This window comes from Dipteris shenzhenensis, chromosome 7, assembly GCF_047967505.1.
Source record: "Dipteris shenzhenensis isolate YYH24624 ecotype China chromosome 7, Dip_SZ_1.0, whole genome shotgun sequence".
NCBI lineage: Eukaryota > Viridiplantae > Streptophyta > Polypodiopsida > Gleicheniales > Dipteridaceae > Dipteris > Dipteris shenzhenensis.
In genome coordinates, this window is record NC_141602.1 from 31837174 (window position 1) to 31863680 (window position 26507).

Consider the following 26507-nt stretch of genomic DNA (forward strand, 5'->3'; position numbering starts at 1 on the left):
ACCTTGGCTAGATAAGGTTAACCAAACGTTGTGATAAGGGAAAATGACTCTGCGTAGGAGGAGAAAAGAAACATCATCACCAAAAAACAGAGATAGTCGGCTGGAGCAGATGACAGATTGTGTGAAGAGCAAATCTAGGACTTTCTTTTGGACAGCTTGCACAATACTGGAATGTTCGAATGGAGAAAACCTCAAGGAAAAGGAAAATCGCTCGTTCTACATGTGGCTTGCTGACCAGCATGTTGGGGTTTGCATTTTGGCACCTCAAAAATGCATTTTGGCGCCTCACCCCCAATTTCCCCACTATATTTGTATTTATTGTTGGTTAAACCCACGTTTATCATGGTAGTGTGGTAAAAGATTATTGGGTTATCATAGCCTGTAGATGGGCATTCTCCAAGCTTACCATGTTAGGTGTTGAATGCCAAGAGAGCCCATGTGGATAATGCCAAGAGAGCCCATGTGGATTAGCAAACTAAGTTCGAATTTAGAATGTAGCCTAATGTGCTTTCTTAGCTTCTCCAAAGCATTTTTTGACTCTAGACCTTGATAATGATATAATAGGCCTAGCCAAGTTATGTGCATTCCTTTCATGACTTTTGAAATGGAATGGAATTCCAGTTTCTACCTCTTGAGCTTAGACCTATAATGGTAGCCTTGAGCTAGAAGAATGTATTGAATTGCAACTAAATGCTTTATTTGGTAGTGGTATGGTATTCATTTCATCTTATATTCTATTTCATTCTTCATGAATTTATTCTACATTGGATATTGCTTATACACAAGGTAGTGGTGTAGCTTATGAACGTTCCTTAAAAAGGAACTAAGAAATTATAGTCATATAGCTCATGTTTTTAGTTTACATAAGATTAAATTACATAAGTGGTATTCATATACCATATGCATGGTTTATTGTCAAATTATTCAATTTGATTTACAATTATTCTTCATTATATAGGAACTTTGTAGGGATATGTAAACCACTCAATTTAAGACCCGTGCAAAGTTTTTACCAATCTGATGATTGGGGAATGATTGGAGCTATCATTGTTTATGATTGTTACATATTCTTTTTCACATAACAGGATGTACATGCGAATTTGGGATATTGTGCCTTCTTAGCCATGCATTCAATGTCTGATGCACATGGAAACCATTTCACTTAAGACCATGCAAAGTTTGATACCACTTCGAAAGTTGGGCATATTGGTATTGGTGACCATTACGGATTTATCCTTTACATGTTTGCAGGATGCACATGCAAACATCATATTTTTTATGCACATGGAACTTTGCAAGGACATGAAAATCACTCAATTGTATACCATTGCAAATTTGGGTACCAATCTGATGGTTGTATGTATATCCATATTGGTGAACGTTCTATATACATGAACCACATGCAAATTTGAGACATTCCATCTTCATGGTCACACATCCTGTGTCCTTCACATAGGCATGATGCACATGTGAATTTGGGACATTTCACCTTCCCTACCACACATCTAGTGTCCGGTGCACATGGCACTTTGAGGGACATGGAAACCACCTAACTTTAGGTGGCTAACCAAGACCCACTTCCAGTTCATATGAAACATAGAGATGCAAAAAACTATAATTTAAGCTTTATAGATGAGAGATGCAAAAGATATACATCCTTCGGTGTGCTCTTGAGTTACAAGAAAAAGCATTTACATAAAGCATAAAGCATAAATCATAAAGCATAGATAAGCATACATAGACATAGGCATACATAGATAAAAAAGAGCAGATGGAGTGGGTTGTTGATTGTGTGCATAAGCTATATATATATGTCCCAACTTTAGAGTTGCAACAACAACGAGCAAATGTAGAATCATAACAACCATATATGTATATATGAGATACACAAAAGATAGGCATACATAGATAAAAAAGAGCAGATGGAGTGGGTTGTTGGTTGTGTGCATAAGCTATATATATATGTCCCAACTTTAGAGTTACAACGAAGAGCAAGTGTAGAATGATATATAGAAACAACCATATATGTATATATGAGATACACAAAAGATATATATGATACATATATAGAATCATATAGTGTCTCTTGAACCTATTAAACAATTTGAGCCTTCTTTATTAATTATTCATCAATGATTCATGACATGGTTCATGATAGTGGTTTGTGTGCAAACCAAAGAGTTGGATCATTTGATGGATTCATGTTAGAGGTTTGTGTGCAATGCAAAGGGGGGACCATTTGATAAGTTCATGTTAGTGTCTTGTGTGCAAACCCACAAAAATGTGGGATCATTTAATAAGTTCATGTATGGGTTCATTTGATATATCCCTTTCAGACACCCAACAAAGTGTGTGTGTGATGGTATGCCTTCCACACACTAGTTGCTGACCATGTACCTCATATCATCACAATAGGAAAGAAGAACTTAGAGGGGTAGTAGTCCCCGACTGCCAACCATGTCTGTCTGCTTCTAACACTGGACCATTCGACTTCTTCCTGCTCTCTGAATTGTAGAGCTAACTCTGTCTTGACTATTAAGGTTGAAACTTGAGAGGAATGTATCCGTAGGATTTAAGGCTAGAGTTTCCCCAATGGCTTTTCAAGCTAGGATATGGCGATCCCCCTCAGTCTTCCGACACTACCGCAACCTGCAATCCACCTCCCTAGCTCTAACAACTACTTTGCATATGGCATGGCCCCATTTCATACACGGTTTAGAAAAGGTAGCTACATGCTCAACCCATAACTCCCTAATCTCTCTACATAATTTTTTGGATTCTAAAAGATGCTTCTTAAAGGTGCAACGTATATCCAAGGATCTCCCTGCCACCAGCAGGGTACCAAATGTCCAGACCACGGGTACATGATTAGATAGACCCGCGTCAATAACAATTTCACCATGCATGGGTCCTCTTAGCCACCACCCCTCTTCCAAAGCATAGAATCAAACTAGTCTTAGGATCCCTATACTCTTCACCTCTTTTGTGGTTTGCCCACGAGAAGTCCTTCAAATTCACAGGATCTAGCTCTACACAGTACACTAAGCCTTTACTCATCACCAAATGCTACCATGCATCCTTTTCTGGACTTGAGATTGATGGAGTTGGGTGAGACCAATCTAGCTCATTGGTTGTCAAGATCCAATCCCGCTTGACTATTCGATAATCATACACCATTCATTCCTCCAAGATTCCCAACAATTGATCCTATCTTGTGAAGAATGGGGTCCATATATTGAAGCAACCCTAAACACAAAGCCATTCCTACATGTAGCAACTGTAACAATTGAAGAACAATTGAGCATTTTTCATCTCTATAGATTCCTTGGGGCTAAGGCTACTTTGCAACAACAAGCATGTTGTGCCACCCTTACCTCGATGTGGACAATTAGCAAAGACTTCAAAACCAAGCCTATGAGAATTAAACCACCAATTCTCATCCGAGCTGTACTTTAATTCTTGAAGTAAGAGAACTTGAGGTCTCCACTTCTTCACTATAGTGAGACAACCTTTTGGTTTTCCTTTATCACACCATCCTCTAATATTCCAAGACATTACAACAATTCTTGAACCCTTTCTCCTCTTAGCACCCAGATTACTGAGCAAAGACTTTGTAGGCATCTCTAAAGAAATTAAATATTTTCTCTTTCCTTGACCCAGTAGACCTGGCAACTTCTTTTATTCTCTTCGTGAAGTTTATAACCGATGGGCTGGCAAGGAGGGCCCTGCCTTTTGTACTACTTATTATTTCATGATGATCTTCCTATGGGCCTGGTTGAGATTTTTCTTCTGAGGAGGCATCTTTTATGATTGGCATTGGGAATATCTTGACCACCATGCAGGACGGAGTGTCTGGAAGTTGAGAGACCACAACTATTGAATCCAACACCAATAGCTCCTTATCATGAACTACGAGGGCTTCATGAATGGGTCAACACTTTGCATGAGCTTCTCACTAGAGTCAACCACCTTGGACTTACCTTTATTACCCACGACCCTCCATTGTTCATCTGAATGTGTGTTGGCCCCCATTGATCCATGATTGCATTTGCTCGTGGTTGGATATGATGATGGGATCACTTGATGAGAAGCAAGCTGAATGTGTGTTGTCCCCCCATTGATCCATGATCGTATTTGCTTGTGGTTGGATATGATGATGGGATCGCATTTGCTCATAGTTGGATATGGTGATGGGATCACTTGATTAGAAGCAAACTAGATTGGTGCACTCTCTTGCATGCTCAAATCCGATGGTGAAGAAGGTCACACTCCAAGGGATAACAAGCACTGAAGCACTGGGAAACATGAAGGACCTACTCAAATCATTGTAGCAAAGAGCTTTAGAAATAAAGCACACCAAAAAAAATCATTTACCAATGAATTCTACCATATAGGCCAAGGCTAGAATATCGCATTCAAAAACTAGCTAGGACCTCGAGCTCCTCCAAAGTTGGTACCCTGCCTATAAAGAAGAAGTAGGAACTTCCTCTTGCCAACTGCTTGTTAAGCTTGGACTGATGTCTTCAACCTAGAGCTCAAAGTTTGCAACATGCTTCTAACCCACTTCGTACCACCCTTTGGTGGCAACTTCCCTCGCGCATTGAGAAACCTCTACTTGTAAGATCTATTTGGCTTCTTCCAACTCCAGCGGAGTGAAGCCTGGTTGGAGATTTTTTGCTAGTGCTTCCATGTAAGACATCAATTCTCCATCCTCTTCGTGTTGCTCACCCGAAGCCTTACCCATAGTGACCACCTCTTTTGAGGCACTACTCTCATCACCTGTAGAGAGATCAAGCCTCAAGGATGGCGCATGATAGTGAGTTTGTGCAAGTGATGCATTTTTTGCTATTATAAGAATTGGGAAAAAGAAGTGATAGGTGGCTCAAGGAGAAAGAATTATTTCATTTCATGGCACAATGCTACCTGCCTAAGGAGCCAATTGTGTGTTCAAAAAAGTGTGAGTTCTTGTCATTATATAGACCTCATCACCAAATTTCTCGTTTATATCCACCAGTCATTAACAAGCTGTATTTGAAAGGAAGTAAGTGAGAGTTTGCCAAGGAGTCTATCACCTTTCTAGGATTCAAGGTAGCTCACTAAAAATTAATGATGGATGAAAGGGAAACCAAAGCAATAGTAGAGGGCCGATTGATCCCACAAAAAATACAGAACATTCAAGCCTTTAATGCCTTAGCCACTACCAGACTTTTCTTCCATCGAATACCATTTGCATGGCTAGAAGCACAAACGATGCAAGGTTTCCAATGCTCATGTATGATGCATGGGGAAAAACTAGGAAATGTCCATTCCAAGCCATCCAAATGACGTCATATGTCCAAGATACTTTGAATAGGCCTTACACTCCATTATTTAAAGGCTTATATGAAGTATCATGCACACCCATGCATGCTTGTCAAAGCTCATGCATGATGCATGGTGGAAAACTAGGAAATATCCATTCCAAGCCACCATGAAAATGATGCAGTATGGCCATGATACTTTGCACGGGTCTTGAATTCACCTTTTTTAAGGCTTGTGAAAAGTATCATGCCCATAAAATATCATTTTTATGGCTAGAAGCATAACGATGCATGCTTTTCAATGCTCACGCATGATGCATGGTGGGAAATAGTTGGGAAATATCCATTGCAAGCCATGAACTCATATGACATCAAATGGCCATGATACTTTGCAAAGGAGTTGAACTCACCTATTTTAAGGATTTTGTAAAGTTGCAGACCCATTTAATACCATTCCCATGGCTAGAATCACACCAATGCATGTTTTTCAATGCTCATGCATGATGCATCCTGAAAAACTATGAAAAATCCATTCCAAGCCATGCAAATGATATCCAATGGTCATGAAACTTTGCATAGGCCTTAAAATTCCCTATTTTAAGTCTTGTGAAAAGTATCATTCCCATAAAATACCATTTTCATGGCTAGAAGCATACCGATGCATGTTTTTCAATGCTCATTCATGATGCATGGTGAAAAACTAGGAGCTATCCATTCCAAGCAATACAAGTGACATCAAACGGCCATGATACTTTGTATAGGACTTCAAATCTCCTATTTTAAGGCTTCTAAAAAGTATTATGCTCATATAATACCATTTTCATGGCTAGATACACAATGATATAATACACATAGTGACAAAATATGAAGAGGGAAGAGGAGAAGAGTGGAGATGAGGAGAGAGGGCACAGCTAGAGAGCACACCACAAAATGACTAACTGTACACTAGATTTAGTTGAAAAAATAGAATATATACAAACCCTTTTAGGGTTAGGGTTAGGGGATCTAACCCTTTCCTTTATAGCACTCTATAAGGTTAGTGCTATGCACATATGATCACATGATGGTGCTATGCACACGTGATCACATGATGTTGAGTGTGAACTCTCAACACCTTCCCTCAAAATCAACATCATGATGTAGGCCTTCCCTCAAGATGATGATTCTGGGGAATCGAAGAAGGACTAAGCATTACATTCCATCAAACCCCTTTGATGGGAATGTCCTTCCTCTGCGTCAAACTAAGAGCTAGTCAATGTTTCTCAAATAGCTCTTTACCGTGTGGTTTGGTAAAGATGTCTGCAACATTCTCTTTGCTATCACAATGCTGCAGTGTGATGTCACCAAGTAACACTCTTTCTCTGATGAAGTGCTCTTTGACATCAATGTGCTTGCCGATTGATTATCACAGTATATTGTTGTTGGCTTTGACTCATCAAAGTAATCTATTTCTGACAATAGTCTTCTGAGCCATATAGCCTCACATGCACCTGTAGTGAGTGCTCTATATTTTGCTTCAATCGAAGACAAAGAAATAGTTGGCTGTATGTTTGACAACCATCATATAACACCTTGACCAAGGAAAAATGCATATCACTGTGTCGATCTCCTGGTCTCATGATCTCCGACATAGTCACTGTCACAGTATCCATGCAACCGTGGATGACTTCCTTTGTATTCTATCCCAAACTGTCTTGTACCTTTGATGTATCTCAAGACTCTTTTGGCTGCATTCCAGTGAGATTGTTTTGGATTTGCCATAAACTATGCTAGTGAGCTTACTGCATAACAAATATCTGGTCGTGTGATTGTCAGATATATAAGAGATCCAATGAGCTACCTGTAGCACCTGTCATTGACTGTAGGCTTTTCTGAATCTTTAGTAAGTTTCAAACTCTATTCCATGGGAGTGGTTGCAATCTTGCAATCTGCCATATGAAACTTCTTTAGGAGACTGTCAACATACTTGAGCTGACTCATGAATGTGCTATCTAAATCTCTCGAGAACTCAATTCCAAGGCAATAGTGCATTGTCGAACTCTACAAATAAGTCTTGTTTCAATTTTTTGATGAAGCTATCCTTACTTCCTGTAACACTGGCTCTTCTGTAGCCATGATGGTAGTCATAAGAGCATAGTTGGTGGTTTCCACATGAATTGCTTTGCCTTTCTGAGCATATGTCAATCTGGCTGGAGGTTTGCTTTCCCTAGTAGACCATCTGAGCTATTGTGGCTCTGCTTGGGGTGTTGCAAGCAATTCTTGCTCTTCTTCATCAACCTGTTCTATAGATGACTATGAATTCAATGCTTCTATCTCCTGTGTAGTTGAGGTTTTCCATTCTGATTCCTCATTGAAGATTACATCTCTGGAGATAATTACCTTGCGGTTGATGGGATCATACAATTTGTATGCTTTGCTTTCTTCATTGTAGCCAACCATGATGCATTTGCGTGACTTCGCATCCAATTTCCTACGATGATCATCATGTATGTGGGCATATGCTATGTAACCAAATATGCGGAGATGCCCAATGTGTGGCTTGTGTCCAGTGAATGCTTCATAAGGAGTCATACCCTGTATCGGTTCGGTAGGAAGCCGATTAAGCAAGTAGTTTGCTGTAGCTATTGCTTCTGCCCAAGCATTTCTCTAGCACTATTTGCGAAAGTCCCATTCTTCCTTTCAGCTCTTGCATTCTGCTGAGGAGTACCTGCACATGTGAATTGTCTTTGAATGCCGTGATTTCTGCAAAAGTTCATGAATGCTGAAGACATGTATTCACCTCCTCTATCTGATCTCATGACCTTGATCTTTCTACCTGTCTCATGGCTTTGAATTCTTGAAATCTGGAAAACACTTCAGATTTCTCTTTCAAATATCTACTGTAGTCGTCGATGAAAGTCAAGTAGTAAAGTGAACCATTGATGCTACGAGTCTGGGGCATAACCCCATACATTGGTATGTATCAAATCAATAATACCTCATGCATGAGAGGTACTTCTGACAAAGTTGGTTCTCTTTTGTTTGCCGAAGCAGCATGCTTCACAAACCTTTCCAAGAAACTATAGCTTCGAAATCCCAATTGCCATATTTTGATTCGTGAGATTTAACAAGTACTTGAATTGACATGACCATATCTCTTGTGCCATTTTGTAGATAGTGGCATCTGTTGCAGTTGAGCTAACATGACATGCTTATCTGGTACTATAGCTAGCATTTTGTATAAGCATCCTTCCTTGACACCTTTTGCTACTAGCTGACATCTTTTGGATTTGTCTCTGATAGTGCATTCATCACCGTCGAAGATGTTGGAAGACAAGCTCGGGTATGCTATCTCACAGATATGTTACAAATAGCTGGATATGCCTATCAGCACTATGATTGGTGTGTGTAGTCAGACCATGGTTCATGCCCATGGTTAGTTCTTATCAATCCAGTTAGGTCTTATCTTGTGGTTTTAGTTCTTTTTAAAGTGTTTACTTGGTGGATGTACTGTCTTTTTCCTTCTAGTATGGAATAGACTGTGTGTTGGAGGTTGCTTGCCCTCCTGGTGTTCTTCCTCATACCTGGGTGTTCCCGCTTCTGCTATGCTATCTTCTTTGACATGGTATCAGAGCACTTCAATGCTTATGGGTGAGCTACTATGGTAGAGTGGTGTGTTGTAGAACCCTGGTCGTTTTTGAGGATAAGAGAGATGTGCTAAGCCTGCGTTGAAGAATTCCTGGCTTGTCCTCCCTTCTACAGGCAGTTTTTGGTCACGACGTCGAAATTTTGCAAGCGAATACTCTATATTACTCAATTTCTTAACTCTGAGTAATTTCAAGTCGATTGGACTTGGGTCTACTATTTTTTGGCCAAATTCGATCGCTTACATCTCTAAATCGCCGTTTTAAAATTCCTGTGAAGAAATCTAGCATATTGAAGCTGTGGAAGTTGCATCTGCTCAAGTCTGTTGAAGACTATCTATCAAATCTTGGAGGCTGAGGGAAGAAGACCTCTTGAAGGTTCTCAAGAGATTGGTTGCCACTTATAGTTGAAAAAGAAATACAGGTGCCTTGTTTCTCTATACTACACTTATTTCTCTTATTCATTTTACTGCAAGGATTGGCATAGCCCACCACTATAGGGGTGGTAGACTTGTGGCTGGGGATAGATTTTCTTGCAGGAACATACAATTACATAGACAGTGGTTGACAGTGGTTGATGCCTTACTATGCATGAGGCTATGCTTATCTATTATCATATTGCCGGGTGATCCTATGCTAGTGACATACTACTGCTGGATGCATCTTGGGGCCCAATATGGTCCATGGTTGATGCATGATTTTGCAGTGATATTGGAATATTTGCAATGGATCAGATGCCCTTAATCTTGTTGTGATATAATGGTTGGTTTGAGGATCTTGATGCCTAGCAAGCAGTTATACTTTTTATGCCTAATTCCGGCTACATATTGATTGTTGTTTGCTCATGCTATGAGCTGCTAGTGATTGACTATTGGAATATTGTGAGGCATTAATGGACACCTTGATTGCCATTATTGGTTTGTGTGGTGCTTTGCCTTGCCACTAAAAGGAGCAAAGTGCCATTTTGATTCCAGTTGATCAGTTGTGCAATGGTAACTGGAAGTTCTTGGATTGAAGTCAAAAGTGTGTAGGTCTGTATTTAACAACAAATATCAAAAAATCCTTAAGAAATTTGGATCTGCACTGAACTGGAAGTTTGTAGAGCCATGCACTGGCTACATTTTTGCTATTAACAGTATTTGCATCCAAGCTAATGTATGAAAGATATTGATAGTCCAAAACAGTAAAAAGTTGCAGGAATCTGGTTTTTTGTAATCATGGCAAATGCAAGTGGGTCTGATAATATCATCCAGATTGTTGGTGAGAAATTAGATAACCATAACTATCCCATTTGGAAATTTAGAATGGAGAACTTTTTGATTGGAAAAGGCTATTGGGATTTGGTTACAGGTGATGAGAAAGAGCCTAATTTGCCAGAAAGAAATGCTACTGTAGAACAAGTTCAGAATCATAAAGCTTAGTTGGAAAGAGCACGGAGGGTGGTTCACTAGTTTTCAATATCTATTTCAAATGTCATGGTTATGTAAATTCTGAACTGTAAATCTCCCAAGAATGCATGGGATATCTTGACAAGATATTATGGCACAACTACAAGTGTCAGGAAAATTCAGCTGAAGCAAAAGTTCAACAATATGTCAAGGCGGGGTAGAACAATACAGGAGTACGTGATTGAAATCAAAACCATAGCTAATCAATTAGCTTTTATTGATGCTTCTGTGGATGATGATGACATTATGCAACTCTGATTGTCACATGATAACTGCGTAGGCCTGTTCTGCACTGCACCCATGTCCCCTAAAATACTCCTCAACCACACTGCCTTGCAAGAAGCAAAGCATGCTGATTTGTATTCGGCCTCGATAGAAGAAAGAGCAAATGTGGGTTGCTTCTTGTTGACCCATGACACAGCTCCAGATCCAAGTGAGAAACAATAACCTTCACTGATCTCTTGCTATCCACGTCTCCTGCCCAATCCGAGTCACAAAATCTAGTCAAGATGTTGCCCTTGGTATAGGTGATGCCATAATCAAGTGTGCCTTTGATGTATTTCAGCACTCGCATCCCTGCCCTCCAACGGTTCTCCGGGGCTTATTGGAAAACCTGCTTAGTACACCAGTCGCAAAGCTGATGTCCGGCCATGTGTTGCACGCCTTCTATACTTCGCTTCGTCCACCAGTGGTGATGAATCCTCGTTTGAGAGCTTCACGTCAACCTCCATAGGGGTACCAACTGTCTTGCACTTAGCCATGCCAAATGCCTTTAATATCTCTCCAGCATACTTCAGCTGTGAAATGAAGATCTGTTTCGGCTCTTGCCAAACTTCAATCCCCAAACAGAAATGCATCAGTCCGAGGTCTGTCATTTCAAACTCTCTTCCTAGCAAATGCTTTGTCTGCAAGATCTTCTCTTCATGGTTTCCTGTTATGACAAGGTCATCCACATAAAGGACCACGATCATACACCTGCCTCCTTCTCTGAAAATATACAAATTTGCATCAGAGATGGGCTCCTCCTGAACCCGTTTTGCAGAAAGTAGGCATCAATTTGCTGGTACCACACTCATGGGGCCTATTTCAGCCCGTAAATTGCCTTCTTTCAGTTTACAGACTTTACCTTTTGAACCGGGGATCTCAAAACTTGGTGGTTGTTCCACGTATACCTCCTCCTTGAGATCTCCATTCAAAAAGGTGGATTTTTTGACCCTATCGCATTTGAAGATGATAACGTTTGAATCTTACATATGCTTTTGTGAGGATTGTGCTATCTACATTTGATTATTGATGATAAGATTTATTTTTTTTGTTGCCTCCCTTAATTTGAGGGTGTGGATATTGTCCTTGAGCACCTCCACTCTATGCTCATTGTGGGAAACAACTAAATCCAAATCCTGTAGTTGTTTCAAACGGCATCAAATTTTTTGGCAAACTCTTCTAGGCATTCTACAAGAGGGTTTCTCTGACCTTCAATTCAGAATTTGAATAGCGTCTCTAATTTTTTAAGAGCAATAACTTAGCATTTTCTTCCTCTACCTTGGATTGCGCCTTGGCTATAGCACCCTCCCTAAGATTCACTCATATACCAGTCAATTTTTCTTCATTAGATTTCCTCTTTGCCTTCCTCATCCTCTCATCCATTTGGCACCCCACTATACAAAAACTTGGGTGCCAGGTAGGTGCATGCCAATGTCAGTGACCTAAGGCAATAATGTAGAATTGCACTCATAAGGATTATTTAAGTTGTTCAGCCTAGTTTTAGAGATCACCAAGATTGAATAGGAGACTTTGTCTATGTAGTCACTCTACCAATGCCTAAACTTGCCATTACTTTGTGGCCCCTTAATTATAAGGAAAGAAATTTCCTATTTTCTTTAAAACTTTTTGAACTTTTTCTGGCAAGCTATAAACATTGCCTCTACCATTGTCGTTAACTGACTCATGTGATAATTCACTAAAGAGGTCCTGTTTCTTCCAACAAACTATCTCTAGGGACTTTAAGCACATTCTCAACCATCTTATTTTCAATGTGTATTGTAGTATTCCCATAGACAATGTATCCCTCCTTCACATTCACTTCTCCCATAGATTTTACAAGGTATTAAGGGAGATAATAATGGATGCATGTACGAGTCGTGGATGCAGTAAATGTCATGGATGAGCTAGCTAGAGGGTATTGGACCTTGAAGTGTGCAAAGACATCAATGATATCAGGAAAAAAATGTTCAAGGAGCAAAACAAGGCTTGCAAGGTGCAAGGATGGCAAGGAGTAAGTAGGAGTGCTAGGAGTTAGGGGGAGAGAACTATGTGCAAGGTTTGTAGGGAGAGGCACAAAAGTTGCAGGGAGTAAAATAAGGCTTATGAAGTGAGAGGATTGCAAGGAGTAAGCAAGGTAGGACTCTATGCAAGGCTTGTAGGGAGAGGCAAGATGGATGAGGTGGAAGGAAACAATGATGGTGCATCTCTAACTTCACCTTGGTACCATCAATGCGATGGAGGAGATTGGGCACCATGCTAGTTTATTTCTGGCATGAATGATCTGGCATGGCAACTAGGATTCAAGTGGCTTAGTTTGGCACTAAGGCTGCATGTGTTACTTGATTTGACAATTATAACCACCATGCTTGCATGATAGTGGCCACCACATTTATATGCATGGGTTAATTAGCTCAACATCTAAAATGAGGGTGCATCTTGTAGGGAAGATGACTGAGGTGGAAGGAGCAACTACCTAATAATGATGTTGCATTTCTAACTCAATGGTACATTATTCTATTGACCTATGTTATTCTGCCCAATAGGGTGGATGAAATTATCCATCATGTTATATTCAATTGGATTAATTAGTACATGAACAATTAGAGCAAATATGGTTTGACATGCATGACCTAATTAGCTTAAAATGATGGTGTAATCAGAGCCATTGAAAACGATGGTGCGATAAGGACCATCTAGACCGGTGGTTCAAATTTTAATTGGGCCACCTTGTGGTTTGAATTTGTGGGATGACTTAATTTGGAAACTCTAAGATGGACCACCATATTTGTGGGATGTCTATTTTGGTTACCCTAACGGTTTCAAGACAGATGTGCACAATTATAGCCATCAGTCTTATCTCTACAAATTTCAACAACTTAATTTGGCAGCTCTAAAATTGTGGACAATTGCAGCCACTGAGTTTCATGAGATTGTAGCCACATATCTTGCATGCTGGACACCATGGTACATGTTTGTGTAGTAATGATGACCATTTGATCCAACAAGATCTCGTACTAGAGGTAGCCAAGATATTTCTTGCATACCACAATGATATACTTTGATAATAGGCTAGGCTATAGTGGTGGGCATCGGCTATTTAAGTGCCATGCACCGAATCATCAAATTCAAGCTATCAGCCTCCTTCTTTGCCCTCATCTTTTGCTTCACCACTTTTCTCTCCATCCTTGTCTGTTGTTCCCACCCCCTGCTTCACTCTTCCCTTTGCCCTCCTGCTCCACCACCCTGCCAACTATGCCTCAATTCTAAGTGATTGCCTTTTGTACTTAGATTCTTACAAAGCAATGGCCTGCAGGCAGGTCGAGCAGTCTTCCTTACAAAGTCAAGGTCTAAGTGATTTTTGAGTCCTTCTGGTACCACAATTTTTTGTTTAAACCTCATGCTGTGGTCAATGAGGCATTGGATGTCTTCATGGGGGAGTTTCTACAAGTTGCATTTGTAGTCTTTAGAGTTAATTAGAAGAAAAGTTGGAACTGTCTTGCCAAATGTGAAATGGTTTTGTCTTGCCAAATGCCAAATGGTGAATCTTTTCATGGAGTCTCCAAACTCTTGTAATAAATTTGCTAATATATAAACATTTTTCTCTTTTATGTTGCTAGAGTAAAGCCTCCTTGGATGTATTGCTATAGTCATTCTTTATGAATTTGAAATATATATTTATTGAAAAGTTAATTAAGCCGGTATGCTTACTTGAGCTGGCCTAATTATTATGGATATAATTCTATAATGTTTTTCTTTTAGGCTAAAAATGCCATTATGATTTCAGTATGGCAACAAAATTATGTCCCATTTTACATAAATGGAAAGGCTAAAACTAGGATACCTAAGCCCGTGATAAGGGTGAGTCTTGCTTCATGCAAAAATTTTAGTAGGGCAACAAAAATGATGATGGTGAAGCTAAAATTTCCACCCAACACACTATTTTTTTATTCTTTGAATCCTCTTTGCATGCCACTTAGCATCACTTAACGAAATATATTAGTTGGCTATGCTCACACACCTATAGTGGTTTCATGGGGGTTTGGCATAGCTAGTTTCAGCTGGCTAGTTATAGCCATTGTGGTGGTGCACGTGGCTACTTTTGACCATCGTGGTGGTTGACGTAGGCCACTATAACTTCAACCATTGATCTATACCACTTCACTAAGGATGCATGCATGGCCACGAGCTCCATTGGTACTAGTTGCAGTACTAGTTGATAGGGCCATCGTGATGTCTATAGCCTCCATACCTACACTAGTTGACATGGCCATCATAGTGGTTGACTTGGGACACTATGATTGTATTATGACCACCACAGTGGTTGGCATGATTGGTCCTATTTTATGGCTACATTTTGTTCATGGCTATGTATAATATCATGTGCTTCGCATCAAGTACTACCACAGTTGTAGTAGACTAATAGTTATGTAGAGCCCTCTAATAAAACAATAGATCTAAAAGTACTGGTGCATTTAAAGAGTCTGCAATGATATGGCAACTGGTAAAAGTTGTCACAATGAGAATTGGGGTCCCCCCAATATGATAATGATCATGCTGTGAAAAAATATCAGTGAGCACTTGGTCTATTCCATGTCATTGTGAGCCACCATGGTTTTTGTAATCCCCACCCACCAATGCACATCATGGCACAACCCAAAAGTAGTTCTGGACTTGGCTACATTTGATCATGCTTTGGCCTATTAGGATGTACAATAGATTCATAGAGTTTTAACCATCATTGACCATGTGCTTTAAAATAGGAGGACAACCTAGTATACTACACGAGTTTGGGATGCTTACCACTTGGAATAACTTTAGTGTCACCTGAAAATTATAGTAGTCCTAGAGCACTTTCAGACACTCAGAAGCACTTTTAGGTGGTACTTTTAATAGCTTTGAAGCAATTTCCGATCCACTTCCAGGTGGTGTTTTGTACCTCTTGGAACAGCTTCAGTGTCACTCGAAAATACTTAAGCTCCCTAATTACCTTCAAGTTTCCACCATCATTATAAGGCTCTAATAGCTAGCACATGCAAGGTTTTTGGGTCAAGGTAGTTCCTAAAGTAACACGTTCCATGCATGTGCTTGTATACATTCACACTATGTGGACACCACCTCAAGGAACATGCTTTAATGACACAAGGGTGGATAGAGAAGAGCATAAGCTTCATGCACAAATCTAAGAGCTTATGGCTTGACTTAAGGTACAAAAAACACCAAAATTCTATGTCAACATGATGAGATACAAACTCTAATAGAAGCTCGTGATGAATATGTTGCATCAACTACTTACAAGGGCTGTGGAATGTTACTTAGGAGGAAAGTACAAGAGTCAAAACAATAAATGCATTAGGGAAATGCACATTAAGCTCTCCATGACACGTAACTCAATCAATGTGCCAAACTTGATTCATGAATGCAATTCCCTTCAACGTTTACTACAAGAACTCCAAGCTAAGTGGATCGTCTGATTTTCATATGAACATCCATGCAAGATGCAATACTTCTGGGATCCTAAGGATTCATTCTCAGTAGTTTGAGGAGCATTTAAGGTGGTAACAATTCAAACTAGGTGGTAGAACTTATGAAACATATCAATGGCATCTCCTATAGGCTTGCACATAGTTCCACAAGGATAAAATAGCCTGTATTGTAATGCCCTCCTACATAGTCCATGGAAGTAACACCTTTGATATTGAATATGAATATCACAATGAACATGGGGTTTTCTCCCCACCTAGACATTACTCAATCAAAGTCATCCCATTGCCTAGTGTGAACTACTCGCCACCCAAGAAAGACTCCCACTAGTAAGTATCATACTAGCATCAAGGATTAGGCAACTTTAGGAGGAAAGACAATTCTAGTATGAAAATTCATAGGCACACATGAGGGATGACTATTTTGAGGTCATTAAATGATAGGAAACACTCAAGACATCACAACTTGACCCTATCATGGAAGGCTCAGCAAGCCACTTGGAAGGTGCTCCAATAGATAGCTAAGAGGATGAATTTGAAAATCTACAATGCCAAAGGTACTTGAGGATGGGGAGAAGTCCATTTAGAAAATGATGGTAATTTGGAAATCCCAACTATAGAAAGAGGCCCATCTATCCCATGCATACTTAGGGCCCACCTATGGGAAACACGTCCAAGCAAATATGAAGAGTGAGAGGAGAAAAGTGGAGATGAGGAGAGAGGTAACAGCAAGAGATCACACAAATAACTAATTGTATTAGTTGAAAGGAATGAATATATACAAACTCCTTTAGAGGTAGGATTAGGGCTAGGGTTTCCAACACTTTTGGCACCCTTTTGTGTCAATGTGTGCACCATATAAATATGATGTTGAGATGAATCCTAAGTATCTTCCCTCAAGATCAACATCATGAATTAGGCCTTCCCTCAAGATGATGATTCTATGAAATGAAGAAAGACTTGAACATTACATTAAACCCCCTTAATGGGAATGCCCTTCCTCTGAGTCAAATCAAGAGTTTGTCGGTGTTTCTCAAAAAGATATTTCCCAAATGGTTTGGTAAAGATGTCTGCAACATTATCTTTAGTGCCACAAGGTTGCAATGTGATGCCACCAAGTAACACTCTTTCTATTATAAAGTGTTCTATGACATTAATATGCTTTGTCCTTGAATGATCTACTGGATTCTTGGCTAACACTTGATCCAATTGATTATCACCATATATTGTTGTTGGCTTTGTGTCATCAATAGAATTTGCTTTCAACAATAGTATTTTGAGCCATATAGCCTCACATGCACCTATTGTGAGTACTCTACATCCTACTTTTGTTGTGAACACAAAGAACCAATAAGTTCTTTGTATGACAATCATGATAGACCGCCTTGCCCAAAGTAAAATAATGCATGACCTTATGTGGATCTCTTGGTCTCATGACCTCTTGCATAACCATTGTCACAATATCGATTGAACCTTAGATGGCTACCTTTATAGTTTATTCCAAATTGTCTTGTACATTTTATGTACCTCAAGACTATATTGTCTACATTCTAATGAGACTATTTTGGATTTTCCAAGAATTATGTAGTGGACTTGCTTTGTAAAAGATATTTGGCCTTGCGATAGTCAGATATTTAAGAGATCCACTGAGCTATCGATAGTGACTATAGCCATTTTTGGCTCTTTTGTAAGCTTCAATTCCACTCCATGGGAGCGGTTGCAACCTTGCAATCTACCATTTATGAAACTGTTAGGAGACTATCCACATACATCTAGTAGCTCATAAAGGTGTTGTTTGAGTCTCTTTAAAACTCAATGCCAGGACAATAATGCATAACTCCAAGATTTTTCATGTCAAAACTCTACAAATGTTTTAGCTTGATGATGAAGCTTTCATTTCTTTCTTCATCAGATCATCTACAAACAAAAGAGGAATGATGATGTCTTCCTCATGAACTTTGTATTAGAGTTTATGATATGCCTTGATCTTTATGTATCCTAGATCATCAAAATACTTCTCAATTATATTGTAGCACTTCTGGGCGCTTGCTTTAATTCATAGAGACTTTTTCGTGAGGTGAAAACTTGATTTTGTTTGCTTTATTCAACAGGCCCTAGTGGTTGTTGCATGGATAGTTCTTCATACAAGTATCCATTGAGAGATAGCATTTTGACATCTAGCTGGTAGACATTCCAAGTGTAGCTAGAGATATCAAAAATCTTAAGGAGTCCATCGTGGCTCGTAGGACATAAGTCTCATCATAATGTTGACCTTGTTGTGCAAAACCTTTTTCCATTAGTCTTGCTTTGTATCTTTCAATGCTACCATTTGGTTTGTACTTCAATTTATAAACCCACGTGTTTGCAATGGCCTTCTTTCTTGGTGGCAAGTCACATAATTCCCAAGTGTTATACAAAGCATCCATTTCTTTATTCATAGTAGTTTGCCATTGTGGTTTATCAACTATATCCTCAAAGTACACTAGCTCTTTCGTAGCCATGATGCTAGTCATAAGAGCATAATTAGTGTTTTCAACTTGAATTTCTTTGCCTCTCTAAGCATATGTCAACCTAGGTCAGTGGTCTTTTGTAGACAGTTTGAGCTATTGCTCTTTAGGGTAATGTTCTAGCAATGCTTGCTCTTCTTTATCAATCTCTTTTGCATGTGTCTAAGTTGTTGGTGTGAATACCTCTTGTGAATTTGATGACTCCTTTTTTTTCCTTCATCAAAGTCTACATCTCTAGAAATAATGACCTTTTGGTTGATGGGATCATACAACTTGTATGCTTTGCTCTCATCACTATAGCCAACCTTGATACATATTCATGACTTTACATCCAACATTTTATGATGATCATCATGAATGTGAGCATATGCTATTTATCTGAATATGCATAGATTCTCAATGCATGGCTTATATGTAGTTGGCAATGTGGATTGCTTCTACCTAATACTAATTTGGAAGATGCTCCTCATTAGCATTGACCTAGCACTATCTACTAAAGTCCTATTCTTTCTTTCAACTATGGCATTCTATTGAGGATTGTCTGCACATGTAAATTTTCTTCAAAATCCATTACTTTTTTGATGAGGAAGAGTTGACATGATCCTACTCTAGTGGCTTTTGATGGGCTTGTTCTCGATGCTTTGATTGGTTTTCAGCATCAATTGACATGAGTTGTATCGTCGACTGAAATCAAAAGAAGCTATTCATGTTCCTGTCCTTTACTTTGCTTGAGGCATACCCTTGCAACCATGAAGTGCCATTAAAGAGGAGGTCACAGCCAGGTACCAATTGGGTTAGAGGAATCATCATCTTTGAGGAGCTAGAAGACAAGGGCTACTTTGGCCTCAATGATTGTCATTGTCACTTGCTTGCCTTTCCATGGAAGGCCTTCCTTTCAAATTATAGGAATTGGTCATTTCCATCATGACCTTGCAACCAAAAGCCATATTCCATGGAATCTTTAAAAAATCATTTAGGCTTGTGGGACAAAGCTAGTTGATCGCTCTACGGGTGGCCATTGATGAATTAGTAGCGGGTTGATTAGTAACCCTTTTGGCTTATCCACTTCATCTTCTCTGGTGTTGTCCCCCCTACTGAGAAATGAAGTGGTTTTTGCTAGAGAAGTGAGTGATGGCAATAGTGAGAATCAACTCACAGTAAGTCATGCAAACGATGGCGCAAGGATGCAATGACAGATATCAATAGCAAAGTGCAATGAATCAAAGCTTAGGCAAGAGGGACCCTAGATTGTGACTAAACAGACTCAAACAAGTGAAGGAGTGGGAAGGCCTAGCAGTCCACTAGAAACAACACTAAAAAAAGGAAGGAATAAAGAAAAACCAGCAGAGTTCAGGAACCCCCCCCCCCCTTGATGGATTCAAACAAGCTTTGAGGAGAACCAGGAAATAGATTGTAGTTCATCATACCTATCACAAGGGTGACATATGAGTCTAGTAGTACAAGTAGGAATGCATATGTCTGAGGCAGCCCCATCACAAAAAATCCACCCAAAGATATCGAACTAACAAGAAGTACTCCCTTCAGTTTGGGTCTCTTCAATCATCATCCTAGGTCCTCTTGCTTGAACTCTGATTCTAGAAAATCCACTTGTCTCTTTACTGTTCATATCTTTGCCACTGTTGCCTTCTTGTGTCCATTGTTCTATGATTCACAACGCAAACCACTTCATTCCATAGCAAGATTGACAAGGGCCAACATCAAAGAAGATAAGGTTGATAAGTCAAACCAAAAAGATCTAGAGATCAAGCCGCCACCAATTCGTCAATGGCCACTAAATAATTTTCATAAGCCTCCATGGAATCTGACTTTCGATTGCGAGGTGGCAATGGAATTGGGCCAAGCTCATGGCCACATAGATCAACGATCAAATCACGCAGCGAAAGTAAGAGTAGAAAGAAAGATCGAGTAGGGGCACATTTTGTGTCTCCTTGCATGAAGCGATGAAAGAATCCGCAAACAACCCTATAAAGAAATCCGCGAACCAGGAAGCCCAAATCCCTCAGTAACCCTCACCAATCCCAGTAGCCAAGGCCTCAAGGCACATGGAAGGGCCCAACTGACGCCCAATACGAAGTATCGATGCCTCCTTGCCAAGAATAGATGTGAGGAGCGCAAAAGAAGAGGAGCTCGATAAATACTGCAATAACTTTGTCCTCACCATCCAACAAGCCCTCAACCTACTCTCTCATGTTCAGGAGAACTGCTCCTGCCGTGGCAGAGTACAAGGCAAGGCGAATCATCAAGCAGCTGTTGCACGCCTCCTACAAAGCGGTTCAAAGCCAATGGCAGATGGAAACACTTGGGTAAGTTGGGTTACTATGTTATTGATTTGCCATGTATTGATTGCAATGTATAAGGGTGGCACTTGACGGCCACAACTGTTTCGTTTAATTCTGCCATCCAATTGACCTTCTTAGCATCAATTAAAATTCTTTAACACATTGTAATTTTGTGAAGCACGCTTCTGTGCAGGGACCGATATTTCAAATACTGATGTTATTATGTAGCTGCTTTACGCATTATAATGTTGTTTTGCTTCGTCCTTCTGTTAAGAAGATGAGAAATACAATGGCTAATGAAAGTGACAGACTTTCAGGTACTGATCTCATAAAGGTTCAATCCCTTACGGTATTCTGAATTAATTCCATGAAATGTTCTACAGTATATTCGAGGACATGAAGATTTGTCAACGTTCATGGAAATGTAAGGACTCCATATGCACATGGGAGAGTGTCGGAGAAATTGAACAGGTGGGAAAAATATGCAGAACAATCGATTCTGAATTTGTTATTTATATTCAAATCTGCGTGCCATCAGACCTTCAATGCATCTCCCACTGCCGATGCAAGTTCTTTCACTTGTTGCACAACTGCTTCCACCAAAGGCCAATCTGTGTACCCTTTTGCATCATCATCAGGATTTTTTCCATACCATATTTGGGTATCCCAGCCTCCTTGGTTGAGCTCTTGACCTGTGGCCAAAAGATCTGGAAGGTTCGCATTAGCTAGATAGAGCACCCCAAATGAAACCAAGTCCGCAGTGCCATCTTCTACATATTCTGTAGCCTGCAGCACCAGATAAAACAGTGTGACTCAAAATGTCCTCTCCTCTAAACTAAATGAGAAGGCCCCTTGAAAGATTATCTATAATAAAAGGACTTTGACATACAGCGGAAAAACATATTCGACCGAACATCTGATGGTATGTTTCTACAGATAAGGGTCTAGACTATTGGCATGAATACTCATACCTGATATTCTAAATTCCCAACCAGAACACCATACTCATCTACATTCCCAACCAGAACACGATACCACTTACAAGAGCACGAGTTCTCTGTGCATCTCACCAGAACTGTGGAAGCCTACAACAATGCCAAACCTCTAGTGCTTCAATCGAGTCTCAGCCTCTCTTGCATCCCGCCAACTAAGTACTGTAACACCCCTTGTCAATAATGTAACACCTTGTCTATACGGATTACCCCTCAATTTAGAACCACCTATTCATTTTTTACTTAACTTTTCTTCTTTTCCTTATACATGCAGAATTCAATCAGTTAGGCTGTTATTTTCGTCAGCTTGCATAACATGTACTGTTCCCAGCTTTCACAATGGTGACGACCAGATATAAGAGACTCCTTCACAGATCTTCACCACCCAGAACTTACCACTCCGACTTTATATTCAACCTTTTCTTTCTAAAATTGAATTGAATAAACTGTTCTTCCCTCCACTTCCAGTGTATATATATCTCTAGTTCCACAAATTGCTAAAGTCACATAGCATGTTAAAAGTAAATTACCTTCTCAGGAGTCAATGCCCCGTTGATCATAAGTGTACCTTTGAAAAATTTCCGGAAATAGCGGAAAACATCTGTCTCAAAGTTTGGCTTGTCCAATTGTGCAAACCTGTATGAGAAATAATCGGCAGCTGATAGCTGAATATCTATTGGTTATTTAAAATCTATTAAACTCCTGAATTCATTCAACCCTCTTACATTGACACTTACGGCCAATCATTCAGAACAAACCTCACACTTGAATTGAAATAATACAAATCCAAATTTGTAGAAAGCGCTCCTAACATGCTTGGTCGATGCAATCTCAAAAAGATTGAGCTGAGAGCTTGGGTTCAGATGAATGCCCTTTCCATGAACCTTTAAGAGTGCAAGATATAGCTCACTGACATGCTAAATTTAGAAAAGACACGCTACATAACAATTAAAATGTGGCTAAAGAAGTGCCCAAGAAGTCCACATTATGGGAGAAGACATGCATTACCGTGATGGTATCTATCCCACCCATACGAGTCATTAGGAAGTAGTATCTCATTTTAAGATTCTGAGAATTGTACTGTTCCAAAAGATACTGCATACATGTCAGAATATTTTATTACGTATGTGTATTACACTCTACCATAAAATAGTCAAAATTTTGGGGAGCTTGGCTTTCGGCTAGTTGCACATGGACTGTGCTCTAAGGATAACAAATAATAAGAGCAGCGAAGCCCCCAGCTTGAATAAGAGAGGTAGATTGTAATCTCTCTTGAAAAAGCGGGCATCATATCAATATGCAAATCGCCAATGGCATAAGGCAATCTCTTCTTAAGTAGCCTTAATAGAAAGGATATTACCACATGTCAGATGAAATATCTTTTTCCTTTAAACCAGCACACAATGCTATGAATTTCAGACTGACCTTTTTCTTTCAATAAAGTTTTCTGTAGGATATCTTGACCACATGTCAGATGAAATATCTTTTCCTTTAAACCAGCACACAATGCTATGAATTTCAGACTGACCTTTTTCTTTCAATAAAGTTTTCTGTAAGATATCTTCACTTTCAAACTGGCCTTTTCTGAACTTGCTATAGGATACATTGAGCCACTTACTTGTAGTACGGATCGTAGTTCAAACTTGATAGACATACATAAGCCAAGTTCCTCTTTTCAAGTTCAGGTCCTAAGTAGGCAAGCTGTGCAAGTGAATCATCCTCCGGCTCTACCAAATCACTGAATGTGATGCCTTGTTGCAACTTTATTCCGACTTTGTCAGCCCCTATTGCCTCCACACATGCGTCCACCACCTTCACAACGAGATTGGAACAATAACCAATAAAAAATAGTCCCAAATGCTTAAGCAATAATTCCTAAAAGTCAAATGTGGATCAGAAGTCTCTCCTGACCAAGAAGGCCCAAAATAGTCCCAAATGCTTAAGCAATGATTCTTAAAAGTCACATATGAATCAGAAGTCTCTCCTGAACAAGAAGGCCCAAAAAAACAGCCTTTCTAGGTCTGCAACCAGGCATCGATCAAGACTAACTTCTGGAATGTACAGCGTACTCCCGTTGTATTAGACAGATTTAACACATCATAGATGAACATGACATTACTTCCTCCATCAAGGTCGTATAAATGCTGTCAGCATATAGATTGTCCAGGTCCTAAAAGGCAACCGTTAATACATTGACAATCAAAATCTGTACTAGGCAGTTATTCATGGTTGAAGATATTGCTGCAAGGTCCAAGATGTCGAGAGAGCATACTTGAAAACATACACACGCTGACGCAGAGCAAATACCAGTTGCAACTTCGTTGTATATTTCGCAAGAGGGCTAAACTTGGCTTAGGTCATCACATGGCATGGACATAGGTAAATGGGTGCCGAGAGATCACAGCTCTAAATTACAGTGAAAGTCAAGGCTCAACACTCAAAACACTCTACAGTTCAAGACCAAAGATAAGAAGTCCAGACTACAATGCAAAATATATAAGTTTTCAAAACAAGGAGACTTGCACAGGGGGATGCTAAAGAACGGCATGCCAGACGCTGAGCATTCTGGGAAAGATCTGTTGCCATTACAAAACATTCCCTGGTAACTCGCTGCAACAGCGTTCCCGTAGACTTCCAGTACTTACGCCAATTATATGTACGTATGTATGTATGATTAGGGGAACCCTGTTCCCCAAAATGGTGTACCCTTGGTCACTATGAAACCAGATTGCTAAGAGTTTCACTTTTTCAAACATGTTGAATTCATTATTCCGATCTTGATTTGATCAGGTATGCCATTTCAGAGAATACGGCGGTTTCCCCATCCTATCCATTGTAACGATTGAGCATTTATAATTAGTCGGAACCGAAATTTTAAAATTTGTTTCATGAAAAAAAAATTACAATTTGCTCCCATTGTCAGATATTTGTTTTGCAATCTCTCACATTGGTTCTAAATTAGAATTCTCATTTTCATGTGAGAGAACGGTGGTATTCCTTACCTCAAGCACAAAACGTGCACGATTCTCCACACTGCCACCATATTGATCAGTGCGGAGGTTTGTTTTCTTGGCTAAGAATTCCTGAAGTAAATAGCCATTCCCTGCAAACACAAAAAAGGAACCATAGGAAGAAAAAATTTTGTCACTTACGTGCAACCCCTTGCACAAGAAGAAACAGAATCCATAGACCATATATAGGAGGAGTGATTTACCTGCATGCAATTCAATTCCATCGAAACCTGCTTCCAAAGCTTGTTTAGAAGCAGTAACAAACATAGCCACTATTTCGGGGATTTCCTCTGTTTCCAAAGCTCTGGGAATCTCATATGGAGCCTGAACCATCACATCGATATTGTCTAAGTGAAGACACTGAACGAGTGGCGAGGACAAAAAATTGCAATAAACGCATAGCAATGCGTACAAAACTGTGACCGAGGTTGACCGAGGTACCTTTCCACCTACAATGTGCACCAGCCCTTCCATTTTCACAGGGGAGGGTGCAACTGGAAGCATGTTATTGGGCAGAAGCGAAGAATGAGAAACGCGGCCAGCGTGCATAAGCTGACAAAAGATGTAGCCACCTTTCGAGTGAATTGACTTGTTTACAAGTTTCCAACCGTCAATATGGGCGTCGGTGTGGAGGCCCGGGGCACGAATATATCCTCTCCCTTCAGCACCAGGAGCAGTACCTATAGCAGAGCGAATTCAAAGAAACAGTCAGAACGAAGAGGATAGGCTTTTCTCGTTTGCCAGGTGAGGACTCGGCACAAGATTTGCATTGCAACATCTGGTATGGAGGGGAAACAGGGAATGCATGAAAGAAAAAGTGTTGAAGAATATATTCACCTTCGGAAATCAACAAACCGCCGTCCGATGTGCGCTGCTCGTAGTAAAGTCTATTGAGTTCACGAGGAGCCTCTGTGACAGGATCGTTTCTCAATCTTGTCATTGGGGACATGACGACACGATGCTTGAGCTTTAGCTGACCACAAGTGACGGGCTCAATGAGTCTGTCGAAGCCCATGTTGTGTCGTCGCTAGGGAGCCCTGCCAAGAACAGGCAAATACTGCCCACGATTAGGGAGAATATGGAACGAACGCCGCGAGCTGCAGGGGCATGTCTAGACCAAGCAACGTAATGGGTCTTTAAAAGTAATAACTAGACGAAGAGATTCACCGGATTGGGACTCGGACGGATCTTTTCGGTACGGTGGGACGGAGTCGATGCGAAGAGTACGTCAATGAAATGAGAGAAAAGGACGGAAATCGATCGAGATTCGACGAACGACTTTGTCGGAGATTGGAGGCACTCTTATTATATAGTGATTTGGCCTTTACGTATTTTGACAGCTTCGTCTTCCGTCACTTTGCACGTCACTCCGTCCGTCCGTCCCTCTCCGTCACTCCCCCCGTCACCAGTCCGTCACTTCGCACGTCCCCTGCCACCTCTTTCCTCTCCCCCCCCCCCCCCCAAAGAGTTAGTGCACACGCGACCAGCTCCTCGTACCTGGTCGCGATGCAGTCTGGGACACACGCTTTACTATTGAGGGAGACGGTATGCATCGCCAGAGCTCCATTTCGCACCTCCATCT

The 26507-nt window shown here is 40.2% G+C and overlaps 1 protein-coding gene across 1 annotated transcript; it reads right to left on the reverse strand.

Annotated features, from left to right (window-relative positions):
- Positions 1-21251: 21251 nt before the first annotated feature.
- LOC147900229 (putative 12-oxophytodienoate reductase-like protein 2A) lies at positions 21252-26236 on the reverse strand. Its single transcript, XM_087377221.1, has 8 exons — positions 26093-26236; positions 25763-25962; positions 25367-25605; positions 25129-25249; positions 24917-25017; positions 23533-23726; positions 22445-22550; positions 21252-21708 (listed from the first exon to the last, which is right to left on the reverse strand). Exons 2-8 carry the CDS (start codon positions 25938-25940, stop codon positions 21457-21459), a joined length of 1191 nt encoding a protein of 396 aa, XP_087233347.1. The 5' UTR covers positions 25941-25962; positions 26093-26236; the 3' UTR covers positions 21252-21456.
- Positions 26237-26507: the final 271 nt, after the last annotated feature.

What these genes read in the sequence shown, in the direction of transcription:
- LOC147900229 (XM_087377221.1), bottom strand. Translation starts at nt 25,940, where the DNA reads ATGGGCTTCGACAGACTCATTGAGCCCGTCACTTGTGGTCAGCTAAAG. An exon ending in TGGAATTGAATTGCATGCAG is followed by an intron (nt 25,018 to 25,128) that starts GTAAATCACTCC and finishes TTGTGTTTGCAG; the next exon opens with GGAATGGCTATTTACTTCAG. An exon ending in GGGCATTGACTCCTGAGAAG is followed by an intron (nt 21,709 to 22,444) that starts GTAATTTACTTT and finishes CTGGTGCTGCAG; the next exon opens with GCTACAGAATATGTAGAAGA.